The sequence below is a fragment of the Mustela erminea genome, chromosome 4 (assembly GCF_009829155.1).
Source record: "Mustela erminea isolate mMusErm1 chromosome 4, mMusErm1.Pri, whole genome shotgun sequence".
Classification (NCBI taxonomy): Eukaryota; Metazoa; Chordata; class Mammalia; order Carnivora; family Mustelidae; genus Mustela; species Mustela erminea.
Genome location: NC_045617.1, coordinates 5,112,702 through 5,131,669, shown reverse-complemented (window position 1 = coordinate 5,131,669; position 18,968 = coordinate 5,112,702). Strand labels below are relative to the sequence as shown.

General features: G+C 35.6%; 1 protein-coding gene across 7 annotated transcripts in view; it reads left to right on the top strand.

Annotated features, from left to right (window-relative positions):
- QKI (QKI, KH domain containing RNA binding) overlaps window positions 1–18,968 on the top strand; it is a 155,419-nt gene that overhangs the window by 59,038 nt on the left and 77,413 nt on the right. For all 7 annotated transcript variants that reach the window (XR_004284460.1, XM_032337970.1, XM_032337968.1 and 4 more), the window contains exon 3: window positions 1,478–1,594. Coding sequence is in view for 6 of the 7 variants with exons in the window: in XM_032337970.1 (XP_032193861.1) it covers window positions 1,478–1,594 (117 nt within the window). In the remaining variant the exon portion in view is untranslated. The remainder of the gene's footprint in view (window positions 1–1,477; window positions 1,595–18,968) is intronic.

Here is an 18,968-nt window from a genome sequence, read left to right as displayed (position 1 = left end):
TGTGCTTTAAAAGTTTTTTTTTAAACATTTAATAATAGTTTAGTTCTTGAGTTTATTCAAATTGGAGATGTAGAAAAGGGATTCTGGGTTGGAAGCACGTTCATTGTTAAAAATGGATAATGGCAGGGATTTGGGTTGATTAAAGAGGTGGATAAAGTACTATATGCCAAGGAACGAGGAAAGGATAAGGGGTTTTATTTGAATATAAAGGCAAATTTCAGAATTGGGGATCTTGTAGAGCTTGATCAGGTGTGTATAGGATCAGTCTATGAGGTTGGTGTGGACAGAGTTGTATCAAAATCCCCTGAGGAAAAATCCTCTGAGGAAAGGGTGCTTTCTCCCAGTTAGACTTGTGTATTATCCTTCTTTGATTTGTCTGTCACTTACGAGATGTGGCAGTATTGGTGAGCAGTTTAGTGAGGGGAATGTGAAAAGCTGTTGGGAATACAGAAGGTTGGAGAAATGCCTTAGCTTCTGGAGCCCTTACAGCAGCGAATGCTGGCATGTTGCTTTTACGTGATGATATACTAATAGTAGGATCAAATGCAAGAAAAAGGTAGGAAGCTGTAAACATAGGAATCGGTACCTGCTTGAATAACTGAATTAAAAACCACCATGGCTTTTTTGTGGGATTGATGGATAATACTCACTTTCGTGTATTTTGTTCAGTTGACCTGTGAATGAGGGAACTTTACTTTACAGTATTCAGAGTCAGTTTGTGCTTCCCGTTGGCCTTTGTACTAGAAGTTTCTGTTGAGGGATGGCAATTATTTATATATACAGTTACTCTTAACACTGTCCTACTCATGGAAAGAATTAAGGTTCCTTGCAAAACTAGTAGCATAAGTTAAAGTTAGAAATGGAAAAAAAGGAAGAAAAATAAGGTACCGACATAAAATTGTATAAATAGTATTATATTCTCAAGACTGAAATACTTAGTGGAATCCAAATTTGGCCATTGGTGTTATGGAAGCCAACGGAAAACTACTATTCTTTCCTAATAATTGCTTTAGAGAAAGTATATTCTTGTTATGTAAATGAGACAGGAAGTTTTCCCAAGGATCTCTGTAAAAAATGGAAGTACTTATTTAACATAATGAACAATTTCTTGTATGCTGCTGACATTCCAGAGTTTTGTGGAAAGGATTTGTATTGGGAGGCGTCTAAGATTTTGTCAGACTCCTTAATATACTGGTTTATTCTGTTCAGATTACATGTTGTTGGCCAGTTCAGTATAGTACCTGTTTTATGTAGATACTGATGTTCGTAATTCATATTTTGTGTTAATACGTACGAAACTTCATGCTGAACAATGAGCTCTTGTAATTATGTCCTCAAACTGGGCTACAAATTCATATGTACTCTAAGATTTATTAAAAAAACAGTTTACTTGACAAAGTAAAAATACATTTTAACATAATTTTAAGAGCTATAAATTCAAGCAAGTGAATAATTATAGTGACTTTTTTTTTTCTAGTTTAATTTTGTTGGGAGAATCCTTGGACCTAGAGGACTTACTGCTAAACAGCTTGAAGCAGAAACAGGATGTAAAATAATGGTCCGAGGCAAAGGCTCCATGAGGGATAAAAAGAAGGTAAGTCCTTGAACATGGGAGGAAGTCTTGATGTGAATAGCTTACTTACAATTTTGCATTCTAATAATAAAATATCCCGATCTTTTGTGCGTAAAGCACTATACATTACTTCATATCTGAAACTTTTGAACTTTTTTAAGGTGTTGTCATGATTTTTTCTTTTGATTATCAGTTTTCATTTAGCCAACTAAGGTATCACCCAGTCCATCATGTTAACTTATTTTGGTATTTACAGTTGAGATGGTGCCAGTTTGGAAACTAGTCACACTATAACATTGTATACATAAAGGTATGTCATTAAAAGTTTTAAAAATGTAAAGTGTTTCTGTTGATGAAATTTTAAATGAAAGTAATCAAATGAATAGCTTTGGCTGTGTGTTAGATTACTGGGAGAGCTATTAAACAGGAAAAGAAAGCTCTAACTAGCCATATGATACTTATCTTGGATTTCACCAACATTTTGTGTTGATTGTGTATTTATTAGATATTTTACTTTATATTGTTCCTGTTTTCTCTTTTTAATTTCTCCTGCCACTTACTGCTCTGCTACTTTAATTAATGAATACCCAACTATCTACTTTAAATACTGTTTTTTTAAAAGATTTTGTTTATTTATTTGACAGAGAGAGAAAGAAAGATCACAAATAGGCAGAGAGGCAGGCAGAGGGAGGACGGGGTGGGAGGTGGGGGGACAGGACCCCTGCTTAGCAGAGAGCCCAGGACCCTGGGATCATGACTTGAACCTAAAGCAGAGGCTAAACCCTCTGAGCCACCCAGCCGCCCTTTAAATGCTATTTTTAGGAAGGTTTTATATGCCTGGTTTCCTCTTCTCTAGTGATACTGTTAGGCAGGATACTTTTGAATGTGTATCTGTGTAAAATGGTGTTCGACTGATTTTTTTTTTTTTAAGCTTATTTAAAAAAAAAAAAATGAAATCACATGGTATTTATCTTTGACTGATTTCACTTAGAGAAAATCCTCTAGGTCCATTTAACCCTGAAACTAATGTAACACTGTATGAGAATTATACTTCAGTTTCAAAGAAGAAAACCTAGGTTTGATTGCCAAATATAAAACGTACTGTCAGGGAGGGTATTATTTTTTAAAATACAATGCCTTGAGAAGGCTATCAAGTAATAAACCTGTGGTTAGCTTATGTCGGGAGTGTGCGCATTGAATCACTTTGTGGAGTTTATGGAACAAACATCAGGTCTTCAGAGGAATCTGATTTTTCGGATGTGCTGCTTTTCTGACCTGCCACCTCACTGCATTTACGTTCTCCGCCCACCTGACTGGATTGCAGTCATTTGCTCAGCCTGCAGACAGATAATGACTTCGCAGTTAAAACACTGGGTATGAGTGGGGAGGGGGTATCCCCAATGATAATGATGATCTTTAAATCTTTTTAAAATCTGTTCTTGTCAGCTGAGTTTAAATATATTTTGAGGCAAGTATGTGAGTTCTCCTTCAGCAACTTTAAATATTGTATTTAAAACATTTATTATTAGAATCTTAAAATATTTAAACATTTTCTGAATCAGCTAAGTGGCAGTCTTACATTGGCATGCAGTTTGGGTTCCCCTCTTTGCTCTTTCCCCTCTTTTAGTTGTATTGGCATTAAGCAGTGCTAATTTAAGAGCCATAGAAAAATGAAATCAATAGTTGATGGACAAATAAATCTTAACCTTAAGATTAGTGTATCCGTCAGTTAAACAGTTACTCTATAAATCCATGAAAAAACGTGTTTTCCCCTCTCCTCAGCCACTGTTAATTCTGTAGTAATGCTCCCCCCTTACTCACACACTCCTAGACACCAAGGATTAGAGCTTAGAATTTGTGTAGTAAGACATACATGAAGTTTTTGTTTTTGTTTTTGATTGGGGTTGAAATTTTTATCCTGAAGAACATACTCTGCTGTCTTTGACAGAAGAACCAAATAGTTAAGACAGTGAGCTTTGTGACCACATTGTTTAGGTTTGAATCTTGGTTCGGTCACTTAGCAGCTTTGTGATGGACAAGTTACTTAATCTCCTGCTATATAAAAATAGGAGTAGTAAAGGTACTTGTGAGGATTAAATTAGAATAGTACTTTGGATCACAGTAAGTGATCAGTTAATGTTAATGATTATTCCTAATAAATTTTATCTTTAGGGGCTCTTGGGTGGCTCAGTTGGTTAAGCAACTGCCTTCGGCTCAGGTCATGATTCCAGAGTCCCGGGATTGAGTCCAGCATCAGGCTTCCAGCTCCGCCTGGAGTCTGCTTCTGCTTCTCCCTCTGACCGACGCTCTCTCTTACTTGCTCTCTCTGTCAAATAAATAAATAAAATTGTTAAAAAAAATTTTATCTTTACACTGTCGTGGTAGTGCCCCGTATTCACAGGTGGGGGGTCTGTTCTTAGACCCCCAGTGGAAGCCTGAAAATGCAGATAGTACTGAACCCTGTATATACTATGCATTTTCCTGCGTAAGTTTAATTTATAAATGAGGCACAGTAAGAGATAACAGCAATAATTAGTAATAGAACAATATATGGTAATAAGTTATGAGACTGTGGTCTCTCTCTCTCTCTGATGATATCTTTTAGATTGTACTCACCCTTATGATGATATCAGAGGGTAAAAGGCCTACATGATGAGATGATGTGAGATGAATGATACTGTGATAGTAGGCTGCTGTTGACTTGATGAGTTGGGAGGAGGATCATCTGCTTCCTGACTTGGGATGACCATGGAGAACTAAAATTGCAGAAAGCAAAGCTGCAGATAAGGGGGGACGACTGTAACTGGATAGTTGGTGCCTTTTTTTTTTTTAAGATTTTATTTATTTATTTGACAGAGAGAGATCACAAGTAGGCAGAGAGGCAGAAAGAGGAGGGAGCAAGCTCCCTGCTGAGCAGAGAGCCCCAAGCCGGGTTCTATCCCAGGACCATGAGATCATGACCTGAGTGGGAGGCAGAGGCTTTAACCCACTGAGCCACCCAGGCTCTCCTACTTAGTGCATTTTATGTTTAAACTCTTACGTTGCATCAAGGTTGGGGGGACTGCTACTGTTTTTTTAAGTTTTGGAAAGGAGAATACTTCGTTCTTTTGTGACCTTTGAATATCCCATATTCTCATTGCTTTTCTGTTTTTCTCTGGTGGTTGGTGCATCTATATTCTGTCTTGTCCACTTTGTTCTTAACCACAATTAGAAACAGTTTACACTTCTTTTTATGTTTAATTTATACTGTTGGCTATCAAAATAAAACTTACAGAGTATATATAATGCGAGAGTTAACAATAAAATAAGACACCAAAAAAATTTGGCCACAGATTATATTTTTAGTTTTATTAAAATGCTACAGATGAACATAATTTAGGCATATCAAATTAGTTTGAATGACTACCATTTGTTTGATATTATGGTATATGGAGTCTTTGAAGAATTTATGCACATATTTTTAACGCCAGGAGTGTCTTCTATAATTTTAATGTAAATCTATACATAAATAATTGTTAATAAGTCATTTTGGTTGATGCTGTAGTTACTTTATTCATTGAACTTTTGAAAATGTCAATGAAAGTAAAGTCAAGTGGAAAGTGCTATCATTTGTTACTTGACTTTTATTTTGAGAAAAAACTCGACAAGCAGATTGGAGTAACAAGGAAGTATTGATGTGATACTTCTTTATACTAAGCTGATTTAGTGTTTTCACTAGTGTTTCAAAGGAAAAGCCAACTGGCTTTAAGCTTCTCTGCAAAGTTTTCAATTTTTGTAAAAGCTGAGAAAGCTAGAAAATCTTTAATTTACTGGTTGCCTAAAATATGATGGAAAATGCTGTTTGCTGATCTGCATCCTTCATTAGCCTGGTAAACTCAGTGAAGGCAAAGCATGTCTGTTTTATGGAGCATTTCCCTGGTGTTTGATGAGTACCTGGCTTAGAGTAGGATATGAAAAAAGAATAAATGTTTAGTTTAGGTAATGAATGAAAGGTATAGATGCCTCCCACTATGTCTCCATAAAAAAGCTTATAAATATAGGAAATAATAAACCCTATGTGCTTTTAATTCTTTGGGCAAGATAAGCAGTACCATAGTATTCTAAGCTGCTGGTTTTAAGCAAGGGAGTGAATATGCCACCTTAATTTTTATTCTGTTGGGTTGGTATTCAGAGTTATTGATGGGGATAATAGCATTCGTTTTTGTATATAAGTACCCAGTAGAATGGTACTGGGTAAACTTCATGGAACCAAAGAGTAGGAGCTGTGGTCAGACCTTATGAGAGACTGTGGCCAAAGCTTGGATGGCTTGTCTGTTCCAGCAAGTACTCACCTGGAGCAGGCCATGTAGCCTCTGTCTCTGATTAAGTATATGGTACCTTGGTGTCAGCAAGTGGAAACCAGTAGTTTTATGGACACTTCTTTTTAGAAGACTTATTTATTTGAGAGAGGGGGAGGGAGGAGTCTGGGGAAGGGGAATGGGGGAGAGAGAGAGAGAAATTTAAGCAGACTCCAGAATGTGGAGCCAGATACAGGGCTCAGTCTCCTGACTGGGGCTCCATCTCCAGACCTGGAGATCACACCTGAGCCAAAACTAAGAGTTGGATGGCCAACCAGCCGTGCCACCCGGATGTCTCTTTATGGATAGTTCTTTTGACTTGTATACTTTGTATTAAGTATTATTCTAGGTATTTTATGCACATTTGTTTAGGACTTGGTTTCAGGTGTACAATATAGTGATTCAGCAGTTCTGTAGATCACCTGTTGCTCATCACAACAAATGCATTCCCTAATCCCCTTTACCAGTTTAACCCACTCCCCACCCCCCTCCTCTTTTTTATGTCTAAATGATATGTAATTATGCATACCACATTTTATTTTATCCATTCATCAATCAGTGGACCCTTGGGCTGCTTCCATATCTTGGGTATTGTAAATAATTGCTATAAACATAGTGGGGCATGTATCCCTTTGAATTAGTATTTTTGTATTGTTTGGGTAATACTCACAGGATGATTGCTGGATGGTAGGGTAGTTCTGTTTCTTTTTGGGGGAACCTCCTACTGTTTTCTACAGTGGCTGCAGCAGTTTGCATTCCCACCAGCAGTGCAATAGAGTTCCTTTATCTCCATATCCTTGCCAACACCTGTTGTTTCTTGTGTTGTTAATTTTAGCCATTCTGACAGGTGTGAGGTGATCTGAGTTTTATTATTCCTATTTTGTAAGTGAAAAAAACTGAGCCTCAGGAGGTTAAATAATGTGTTCAAAGGTCAGTTGCCAAAAATAAGCAGTCCGCATTCCGCCTACAGCCTGTGTTCTGCTCCCCGCTGTACTGCTTCCTAGTTAGAAGCATTTCTGAGAGTGACAGCAACTTCGGAAATACCAGACCTTGAATCTTGAGTAGTTTTAAACTTTGACTGTGAGGTCAACATGGATATATTTGGTGAAACTTCTGTAAAGTTTTTAGTTTTTTCCTCAGGGATAATATATTTTGAAGTTTTGTTTTTGTGTCATTCCCAGGATTTTCACAAATCTTTTTAGGAAGGAATAAATCCCATTTTCTGATAAAAACCTATATAGTTGAGCCTAGAAATTCTAGAGAAATAATTTTTGGAAAAGGAAGTGGTTTTTGATAGCTTTTCCATTGATGTAGCAGAGGGTTACCGGGGCCAGGTGGAGAGCTCTGGGTAAGATATCTGTATGCTAGAGGAAGTGTATTCATCTTTCAAAAAACAGAGATGGCAGGCAGCTGGTTTCCAGTGTAGCAGATGAATACATGTAAGTCATTAGAACAGGATATATAAATACTTGATAATATTTTGGAGTGATAGTTATTAAAGTGGTAAATGAAGTTCACCTTTGGGAGTCTTTGTGAGTGGCGTTGTAGGGGACACTCTTGGGGATTTGTCTCTTCAGCATCCATTAGCTCTTTGAGAGCTCCCCTGTCATAAATAAGTGGGGACTAAGTATCCATGCTTGTGTTTCTGCTTCCCACTTCCGCCCCCCCACAAGCCAAAAATGTTGATGAGTGAAATGTCTATAGTTGATCAAAGCCAGGTTAGTTAAGTGTGGTATCTTCTGGACCTTTTCATTGAGATTTAGTAATTTTACTTAGAGTTCTTTGCTTGAAATCAAGGAATGTGCACTTATGGGATCAGATGGCCCTTCTAGGGCTGCTAATAACTATGGCCAGATGGTATCAACTGCTTTCACAATCTGTGCAATGTCTGATTTAGACCCTGCAATAACCTCAGAAAATAGTTTTACTCTTCCAACAGGATTGGAGGCTTAAAGAGGTGATGTAACCTGTCCTGTCCCCCATTTCTAACTGATGACTATAGTAGATACAAATGCAGATCTCATTGAACATTCAAATTGAACTATGCAAATCAGTCTCCTCAGAATATGGGCTTTGAATTTAAAACCTGATCAGTCTGTAATACATTTTTAATTTTATTTTTATGAGGATATACATTGTTTTGTGGAACTTGGTTTATGAAATGTTATTAGACATATTTTGTAATTGCAAACAGAATTTCATAACATTTCTACATTTTTTCATATACATTACAAATTTTTCTTAAGTATCTCTTAAATCCTATCACTTCATTTCTTATGGTTAATATATATTTTAATTACTTAATATATATTTTTGGAGAAGTTTAAGAGTACAGATAGTCTGAAAAAAAATTAAAGGCACCACCTGCTCTGTTCACTCTACAGCCTATCCTTGTTAACAGTTCTTGCATGTCTTCTTATAGATTGTTTTTCATGCAGTTATATATATACATTCATATGTGTTATAGAAGATGGATAATGTTAGATATGATGCTTTATAATTAGCATTTTCTTCTGCAATTCTGTATCCTGTCCTGTGTCAGTTCACTAAATAATGGACCTTTATAATTCTAAGACACACACAGGATGCTTCAAGGCACCTATTGACAGCAATATGCAAGGACAGATTTTCTCGATTTTGGGGGGTTGCTTAGACTTTTTTCTTATCAAAGATGTCGCTCTTGTCTCAGCACTTTGAAAGTGAACAAATTAATACAGTTTTTTTGGGTTGACATCGTAAAGTGGTTATGAAGGACAGCGACATAACATCAAGAACAAGCATGGTTCAGACAACCTTGTAATGATCTTGTTTTATACTTAGCTTTCTGACATCCTTTAGCATAGGTACAGTTTATTCTTTTAAACTTTTCATATAGCTTTTTTTTTTTTTTAATTTATTATGTTCAGTTAGCCAACATAGAGTACATCCTTAGTTTTTGATGCGGTATTCGATGATTCATCAGTTGTGATAATACCCAGCACTCATCACATCACGTGCCCTCCTTAATACCCATCCTGGCTAATTGTAAACATCACTAATCCGTTAGTGAGCATCAGCATTGCTGGTCTCCTTCGAGGTGCCCTTACTCCTCTGCACCTCTTACTCCCTCTTTTGCTTGCCGTATGATTTGGGGAGCACATTCTGGACATAATATCCTCTGTAAAGATTTTATTACGCTTTTCTAAAATAACAGGGCTCTTAATGCTATCATGCTTTTTTATCACCCCGGATTTTCTTTGTTATCCTATATCTAGTCAGTGTTCCTCGTTCTCCTCTTGTCTCATAAATGTGTTTTTAAAATACTTTGTTTGAATGGCATCCAAGTGAGGGCCATATACACTGCAGTTAATTGATAAGATTGCTTAAGCCATTCCATCTCTCAGATCCATTTCTCCTTCTACATTTTTATTTGTCAAGGGACTGAGTTATTTGTCCTAAATAATTACTGTGGATTTTGCTGATTGCATGGTGGCATTTAACACTGATCTCTGTCCTCCATATTTTTGGGTAAGTGAGAAAGATTTGATCAGATTCAGATCTCCTGCTCTCCCTTCTTCATTTCCTTTCTTCTTTTTGAAAGTGTATTTCACAAGTAGTGTGGTGATGGTGGGTTTTTTAGGCCTTTTATTTCAGTAGGAATTGTGAAATGGTTATATCCTATTTGCTCATTAATATTAACTAGATTCACTTTTTTTTAAAATTTTTAATTTTTTATAAACATATATTTTTATCCCCAGGGGTACAGGTCTGTGAAACACCAGGTTTACACACTTCACAGCACTCACCAAAGCACATACCCTCCCCAATGTCCATAATAGATTCACTTTTTATAGGAAAGGCTAGATGAATGCTCAGTTCTTTATTTACTAGTTTAAAAATAGTTGGTTCCTAGGAATCCTTCAGAGGTAAAGAATAGGGTTTTTTTGTTTCCTTTTTAAAAATCAGTATGAATGCATGTTAACTAGTTTGATGTTTCAGTTCATTGCAGTTTTTCAGTGATCATGCTGTTTGACCATTGGGGGCTTCCTCAAGTTCACTTCTAAGTGCTTCTAAGTGTTCACTTCTAAGTGCTTCTGACACTGCCTCAGTGGTTGGGGCTAGTAACTTTGCTTTCTAGTGTGGTATGATAGTCCAGTGTCATCTTAAAAAATTTTCAGGCTTGGAGTCATCCATTTCTTTAATAAGGAATCCTAGTTACTTTTAGTGAAAAATACTAAGTAGAGATTGCATTCTGGACTTAGGTGATACTCATTATTTGTAGACCTTTTCAGGACAGAGCTAGGAGATACATACGTACATACATACATACACACACTCACACATTCAGGAATATAGGTGTATATACAAGTCCATTCTCATTCAAAATCAGGGCTACAGTGTTTTATTTAATTGATCCTATAAATCTGTTTTCTTCCCCACTGAAAACTTCTGCTTCCTAAAGACAAAATAAGGACTCATTGGCTTTATTCTAAGATATATAGAAGTCTCAGAATAACAGTACAAACACTACTATAGTAAGTGAAAACAATTTTTCCACAGTTCCTATTGTTTTTAGGTTGTATTCTACTAGAGACTGAAATTTTGTCTTTTAAAACTCTCAATAATTTCTGAGGGTATAATAGGTACATCATTATGGGGGTACACATTTAAGCTCATTTGTACTTGGTCTTCTAAGTTTAATAGTTGCTTCAGTTATTTTTCTGTTACTTGTAAAATAGTTATGTGGTTCAAATCTATAAGTAGTCAAATCTGTAAGTAGTAGGGAATTTTCAGAGACTCTCGCTCTTACCCCTGTTGCCTCTATGTATTCCTGCTCCTTGCTATTCAGGTAAATTTTTTATATTTGTTTCCAGTTTATCCTTACATTTCTTTTTTGACCTAACAGTTACATAAGTGTGACAATTGTGTATGCCTGTGTGTGTAATTTCTCACTTTTTGTAGGTGGCTATGTACACATTACACTTTGTTGCACCTTACTTTTATTTAACAGTATATTGTTGAGATCACTTTGTGGGGATATATTGAGACAGCTCTTTTAATAGCTTACCATATTCCATTGTGTGGATATACTGTAAGTTATCCCAAATTTCCCCTATTAATGGACATTTAGATTGTCTCTAAGCTTTTTTTTTTTTTTTTTAAGATTGATTTAATTTTTAAAACACTTTTTTTAAGGTTTTATTTGACAGAGAGAGGGAGAACACAAGCAGAGGGAGTGGGAGAGAGAGAAGCAGGTTCCCTGAGCAAGGCTTGCTGAGCAGGGAGCCTGATGTGGGGCTCAGTCCCAAGACCCTGGGATCATGACCTGAGCCAAAGGCAGATGCTTAACTGACTGAGCCACCTGTAGCTCCTGTTTATTTATTTTAGAGAGCCAGCATGCAAGCATGAGTTGGGGAAGGGGCAGAGGGAGATGGAGAGAGAATACTCAGGCAGACTCCTTACTGAGCAAGGAGCCCGACAGAGCGCTTTGTCCCAGGACTCTGATAGCATGATCTGAAGTGAAATCGAATATTGGCTGCTTAACTGACTGACCCACCCAGGCTGCTCTGCTTCTAGGCTTTTGCTGACACATAGGGAGAGCGCTACATTTAATACCTTTTTACATATATTTTTACATGACCTTGTTAATTTATCTTTAGGATAGAGTTCTAGAAGTGGTGTCCCATAATTTTGCTAGCTAGTCCTGAATTTGTCTCTCTCTAGGGGTGGTTCTCATTTTGCATTACCACCAACAATGTATGAGAGTTCCACTTTCCTAAAAGATTGACCAGCAGTCTTAAACTTTTTTATTTTATACAGGAGATTGAACATCTGATAAAGGCACTTTTAAAAGTCATTCTTTCAAGTATATTCCTGTGTGTGTGTGTGTGTGTGTGTGTGTAGAAGGTCATTACTGTTAGGAGCAGTGCAACCGTCTCTGGTTTCCAGTTAGTCATTTCTTTGCAATATATTTCTTATGTTCCCATCCAGCCCATTTATAAATAATTATTAGACCTAGTTGAAATAGTGTTATTGGTCTTTAGGTGCATTATAATTGTAACAAACTTCTGTTTGTGCCTAAGAAATTAATTGCTATTTAAAATGTTTTCAAGAGGAAAAGTGCTGTGATTTTTCTGTTAGTTTATATGGCCTTTTTCAGCTAGGGTTCCTCTTCTGAACCACAGAACATAAAAATTCTGTTTTACCTAGAGTGATTCATAACAAGTATCATTATAGATGTGTAGGAGAGAAGCTAATTATATATAATTTATGCCTTGGGCCCAGCATTAAGACTTGATTCTCTTGTGAGTCCTTAGTTGGGAAAGGCTATTTATTCCGTGCAAGGAATGTTTTTTTTGTTCTACTTTATATCCCTTCCTTACTCCCCCCACTCACCCCACCCCCTCTTCCTGGTACCTTTGACTTGATGCATTCGAAAATAGGAACTTTTACAGATTCTCTTTATCTTATAAATCTTATAAATTGAATACATACGAAGTTTCATAAATATTATTTGAATAATAGTATTTATCTGTGAAAACAGATTACTTGCTTTAGAAGAATGATTATGAAAATTACAGTATTATGTAATCTGGTTTGGAAGGAACCTTATTAAAGCCATGAAGTCTAACCACCCTGTGATACTTTATTCCTATATTGCAAATGATTGTTACTCAACTTTTGTTACCTCCTTTCATAGTTAATTCAGTGCCTTCTCAGGCAGCAGATATTTTTCAGTGCTTTTGATTTTTGTCCTCAAGGAGCTTTCATCCATGGGAAACTGATGTATTGACAGTGAATTAATGCGCAGTGTGCTAAATGCTCCTTTAGATGTTATTCCTTGTGCTGTGGGAAGTCAAGGAGGTGTGTAAGGAGTTCTGTTGTAGATTGAAGGTTTTAGGAAAAGGTAGAGAGAATCAGACTACAGCAGGAATTTACAAGACAGTTGAGAGGAATAGTATTCTGGATACCACCTGTAGGATCAGCCTGTGTACACTTGGCCTGTTTCAGTGGAAGCTCTGAGGTATGACGGGGAAGGCAGCATAGATACTGGAGGCAAGACTGAGATCTGAGTATGTAAGGACTTAAATAAACATTTTTTTTTTTTAAATTTTGAAAGCAGTGCATTTGTGCTCTTATTTTTAAGATACGAAGTTTTATGTTAATTGTTGTAAAAAAGATAGCTAGGCAGTGATAGGTGGAAGGGAGAAGTGTCCTAAGGCCAGAGACAAATGACCAAGTTTGTTAGAAAGTTCTTCCTTGTGTTGAGATAGAATCAGTATCTTTGGAACTTAGATCCTCTGATCTTAAATCTGTTTTGAATTCAAAACAAATATAATCTCTTAAACCTTGGAGCCTTTGACATAATTATGTGGTAGTACTTATGTCTTAAAAGTACGCTTTTGTAGCTATAAACTAAATCCCTAGTAGCTGTAGTCTTTTTTTTTTTTTTTAATGTTATGAGATTTGGTCTTGAATTCAACCTTGAAATGATTGATAGGTTTCTTTTTTTTTTTTTTTTTTTTTTTTTTAGTATTTTATTTTTTTTGACAGATCACAAGTAGGCAGAGAGGCAGGCAGAGAGAGAGAGGGGGGGGAAACAGGCTCCCTGCTGAGCAGAGAGCCCGATGTGGGGCTCCATCCCAGGGCCCTGGGATCATGACCTGAGCCAAAGGCAGAGGCTTTAACCCACTGAGCCACCCAGGTACCCCAATAGGTTTCTTTTTAAAAAGAAAGGAATGCTTGCCTTCTGAAGAGTTAAATTAGTGCTCTTCAAATAATCTGCTGGGAAGACCATTACAGAACAATTCTAATCCATTGTAGGCCAATCCTTTTGTAAACTATAATGAAATTATCAGATAAATAGAATTTGAAAAAGACAAATTCAGTCCTGTTTAAGACATTTTTTTATCAATAGATAAAATTATCCAGTTGGAATGCTATAAAGCTTTCTAAACATACTTGATTTCTATACTTGCAGGCTATATCCCTAGCAGTACCAGTTTAAATACCAGTTTATGACTTGATCTCCTGGTTCACAGAACTGTAAACTAGATTCATGGTGTCTTCTCCCTCTCTACTTGGTTCTCCTCCCTCTCTCAGCTTCGCTGTGTGTGTTTTTAAAATAAAATTCATTTTGGAATACTGACTTCATAGTTTTGTTTCTGATTACATGTTTATTATGCGCTCAAGTGGCTTAGCCTTATTTTAAGATAGAAAAGTATAAAACAATGTATTAAAAATTAAATGTTTATTTCAAATTGGATAGTATCTCAAGACACTATTACAGAATAGATCTGCTGTTGTGCCACCTTAGTTGTTAAGGAAGATTGGAAGGATATGAAATAAAAATTCTATTCATTTAAGGTACAGTTATTAAAATTGGTGAGGCACTCTTTGAGGAGTAAAAGATGGATCCAATGAAAATAAACCTTTGTTTTCATTAGGAAAGTAACACATTAAGTAACCTGTAAAACTTAAGCTAATTACTTGCCATAGATCTAATACCAAGATGAGTTAATTGTCCATGTCTAATGAAATGAGATATGAGTTTCATTGAAAAGGGAGAGTCCATTTTATCACTAGATGCTGTTAATGAGCCTTTTAAAATTAAGTCTTGATTGGATTGCAGTCAGCTTAGTTAAAGAATATTTGAGCACCTCGTAGTTATGTTGTATATAACAGATTTTCTTTTGAGAGGATTCAGTCTGTGTCGACAGAATTAGTAGGGGACCATTGCTTATGTGTATATCATGCTGCATCAGTTGATTTTCTTTTTCAAAATCCTTTATAACAAACTGGAAAATTTTTTCTCTCATATTAACAACAGATTATAGGCAGTTTCATAAGCCTAGTGAACCATCCTGTTCTGTGTTGCTAGTTTTATTTTTCTGTTTAACTCCAGTTGTGAATGATAATGAGTCACAGAAATTATACTGTTAGTCTCTTGATTTTTTTAAAAAATTTTTTATTTTTTATAAACATATTTTTATCCCCAGGGGTACAGGTCTGTGAATCACCAGGTTTACATACTTCACAGCACTCACCAAAGCACATACCCTCCCCAATGTCCATAATCCCACCCCCGTCTCCCAACCCCCCTCCCCCCAGCAACCCTCAGTTTGTTTTGTGAGATTAAGAGTCACTTATGGTTTGTCTCCCTCCTAATCCCATCTTGTTTCATTGATTCTTCTTCTATAGTCTCTTGATTTTAAAACAGGTTAACTTTTATGTATAATTGTTAACTCTTTTGCTTTTAAAGGTAGGTGTAATTGTTTTGTGAGGTTTATGTATTAATTTATTTATTTTAAATTGTCATGCCAGGTCAGTATCACAGCCTGTGGGTCCGAAAAATTAAAGCTGAATCTAGATTATTGAAATGATTTATATTTTGTGATTTGTTACTTAGAAAGTAAATAGAGATTATAGCATATAAGCATATTTATAAAGGTATTAATAATTTTTTAACAAGTTTTTGCTGTATTCAAATATCTATAAAGTATTGCACATATAGAGGACTGATCATTTCATATTGAAAATATTTTTAAGAATGTGATATTAAGAAAGTTTTGTTTAATTTCATCTTTCTAACTAATAAGATTAATTTCTGACAAGTAACTTGTGTAATTGGAAAGTATCCTTGAATATGTATAATATGATCAAGCTGTTGCATCAGAGTGTTTTAAGACATTTAAAATTTACAAGAGGTCACAACTTTAAAATAAGGCACAAGTAGTAAAAGTAAATGCTTAAGCTTATCTATTGTAAAATAAATTTTTATCCCTTGATTATGAAAGCCTTTCATGTTTAGTATGGCAACTGATAGACACTTTTTTAAAAGCCGTAATCTTTTCCATTTGGAGGCAGGTTTTACATGTATATGTTGATGTATATTTTGAGACCATATGTTTTTGTAAACTAATATATTTTACTTAAGATTATTATATCTATTGGGATGCCTGGGTGGCTCAGTGGGTTAAGCTTCTGCCTTTGGCTCAGGTCATGATCTCAGGGTCCTGGGATCAAGCCCCACGTCGGGCTCTCAGCCCCACACCTCACTCTCTCTCTGCCTGCTTCTCTGCCTACCTGCTTCTCTGCCTACTTGTGATATCTCTCGTTCTGTCAAATAAGTAAAAATCTTTAAAAATAGTATTATATCTGTCTGTGCCTATAAAAATTCATGTACATGTTAAAAATGAATTGTTTTTTTACTATAAAAATGTTGTGAAAAACACCTGCACATACTATTAGGATGAATTTATAGAAGCATAATTGGTTGGTTGAAAATGTATTACCAAAATTGCCTTTTAAAGCTACTATTTGAAGTTATAAGCACTCTCAACAGCAAAGGGAAGTGCTTGTATAAAGAATCGTCTGTGAAATTGGGATACCAGTTTTTTGGGGGACAGAAATATACTCTGTATTGATTTGTATTTTTAGTGAGGTTAATGAGGTTAAATCTGTTATATCTATTTGGACTTTAATACTTTTGTATTGCCTGTTATTGCTACCAACGCAAACCACATTTTGTGTTTTTTGTTAATATCACTTTGAAAAAATACAAATTTCTATCTGCAGAAAAGTTTGAGAGTGGTACAATGGATCCTGTATACCCCTTACCTAGATTTGCCAGAGTTATTAACATTTTGTACATCTTTGTGCATGTCTGTTCTCTTCCTGTGTTTATATATGTTATATGTAGGTGTCTTCACTTATATACATACAGTTAATGCCCATTTTCTAATTGTGCACTCATAAATTTGCCTATTTGCTAAGATTTATTAATAATTTCAAAATTAATACTGGTGGTGCTTTCACAGTTACACATGGATGTGCTTAGAGCAGGAAAAAAAAAAATTGTGAGTCATCCAGTGCTCTTGTTCCCAGCTGAACTCAAGTAAGGCAACACCAGTCTTTCATTTTAGCTCTAATGCTATGAATAAGTGTTCTTTTCACGGTCTGCTTAGTGCTATGTTTTTTGCAAAGTTGCTTTTTGCTGGTGAGTTTGGTGTTAAAAATGACCCCAAAACAAATTGCTATCTAGTGTTTCTGAGCTCACGAAAGCTGTGACATGCCTTAGGAAGAAAAACACACGTTAGTTTTCCATAAGGGGTGATGTTGGCTGTGAGATGAATGTTAATGAATTAACAGTATGTATCAAATAAGGTATCTTTTAAACATAAACACACACAAAAAACACATAAAACCAGATTACATATCCATTGATTGATGAAAATGTTGTGACCAGAGGCTCACAGTAGCATGATCCTGTTCCAAGGGAACCATTGTTCCCTTAGGAACAATGGTTTAATATTCTCTAATTCATTGGTCGCAGGACTTTATAGATCATAACTATACTGAATAATGAGACTGTGTGTTGTGCGTGCAACGTGTGTGTATAAAATTATTAATACCTTTTATTTGTGAGTCATTTGAGAGTTAAGCTGCAGATGCCCTGACCCTTCATCCCTATGTTAGGGTGCGGTTCCTTCGAACAAGAACATCTGTTTACATCATCAGGGTCTCTCTATTCACATCCAGCAGAGTCCATACTACTACAATATTACATTCGTTGATAGACATTCTGAACTCAAATTTTTCCAATTTTCCATTCATTTAAATTCTTTCTGTCCCAGAAACCTGTTTGGATCACAAATGACACTTGTAGCTCTAGGTCTCCAGTTTGAAACAGCTACTGAGCCTTTCATTGTCTTTCATGATTTGGGCTTGTTTCATTGTTTTCTTATGATTAGAGTCAGGCCATGCATTTTGGGCAGGAATGTTTTTAAAAAAGGGATGCTGTGCCCTCAGCACACTGCATTAGTTACCCAGTGTTAGTTTGCCCCATTTTGATGATATTCAAGTTGATCATTTGGCTAAAATGGTGTCAGTCATATTTTTTCACCATAGAGATACTTTCCCCCCTTTTACATTAATAACTAATCTAAGGGGAACACTTTGAAACTTTTATCCTTTGGCCTCTGCATTTTTCTTCCTATTCTTCATCACTCTTGAGATACTTTGTGTTTATTATTTATCCCTCCTCCTGGGGGAGTGGATTTGGTGTTTTTTGAGAGGAGGGTGCTGACTGTTGTGCACATTTTGTTCACAGTCCTGTCCTCGCTGGTAAAGCTGTTAAGTACCTGCCACATTGGTATTCAGGAAATACATGTTGAGGGAAGGATTTTCCTTTTAATTTTGCTTATACTTATTTTGCACAATGAAGTTTTCACTTGGACAGTCCAGCTATATTTTATTGTTGCTTTGTGGATTCTGTCTTTAGGGTAAAGCTCAAAGGTTTTAACATTTCCCAGTAGTTTGTATAGTTATTTGATGTTTTCTCTAATTGTTATGGTTTTATTTAGTCAATTAAATCTTACATTCTTTTATAAATTATTTCATTCTATAAGATAAAATTGGAAATTCCACTGTTCCTCAGTTATTTCTTTTATTTCAATTACTTTGCTTTTTAAAACAATTTAACAATTTTTAATTGCTTTTGATAAATGCATAGTTTATTTTTTACAGTATGTAAAAAATGTGAAATTTTAAATTTTTTGAAATTCTTAATAGCAAATCTTTATTTATTTTTTTTAACTTTCTAAGGAACATTTTTGTTTGCAGTTTACTGTTTGGAGGAATTGACTCCAATGGTATATGTCAGAATTTGCCCAATTAATTGTATTTTGTCCAGTTATGATATATTTATTACCAAATGAGCTAATAAAAACAGGAGTAATGTTTGTGGTAAAATGATGTGTAGTGTTTCTAAGCATATTATCTTCGTATTTTGATACCATGCTAAGTCGGTTTTTTGTTTGTTTGTTTTTTTGAATAGCTCTTTGGAAGAGAGATGCTAAGTTCTGATTTGCTCAGGACAGACCTAATTATTGATAAATATATCTTTTCATTTTTAAAGTGTACTGGTTTGAATGACAAATTGCATAGTCACCCTCAGATGTGGGTATTTTGGTGTTCAATTTTTTCTACAAAACATTAGCATTGTCATTAAATCTGCTTTTGTACTATCCTTCATGAGATTTGTTATGGAATGATACTGTGGCCTTATGGAATTTTTG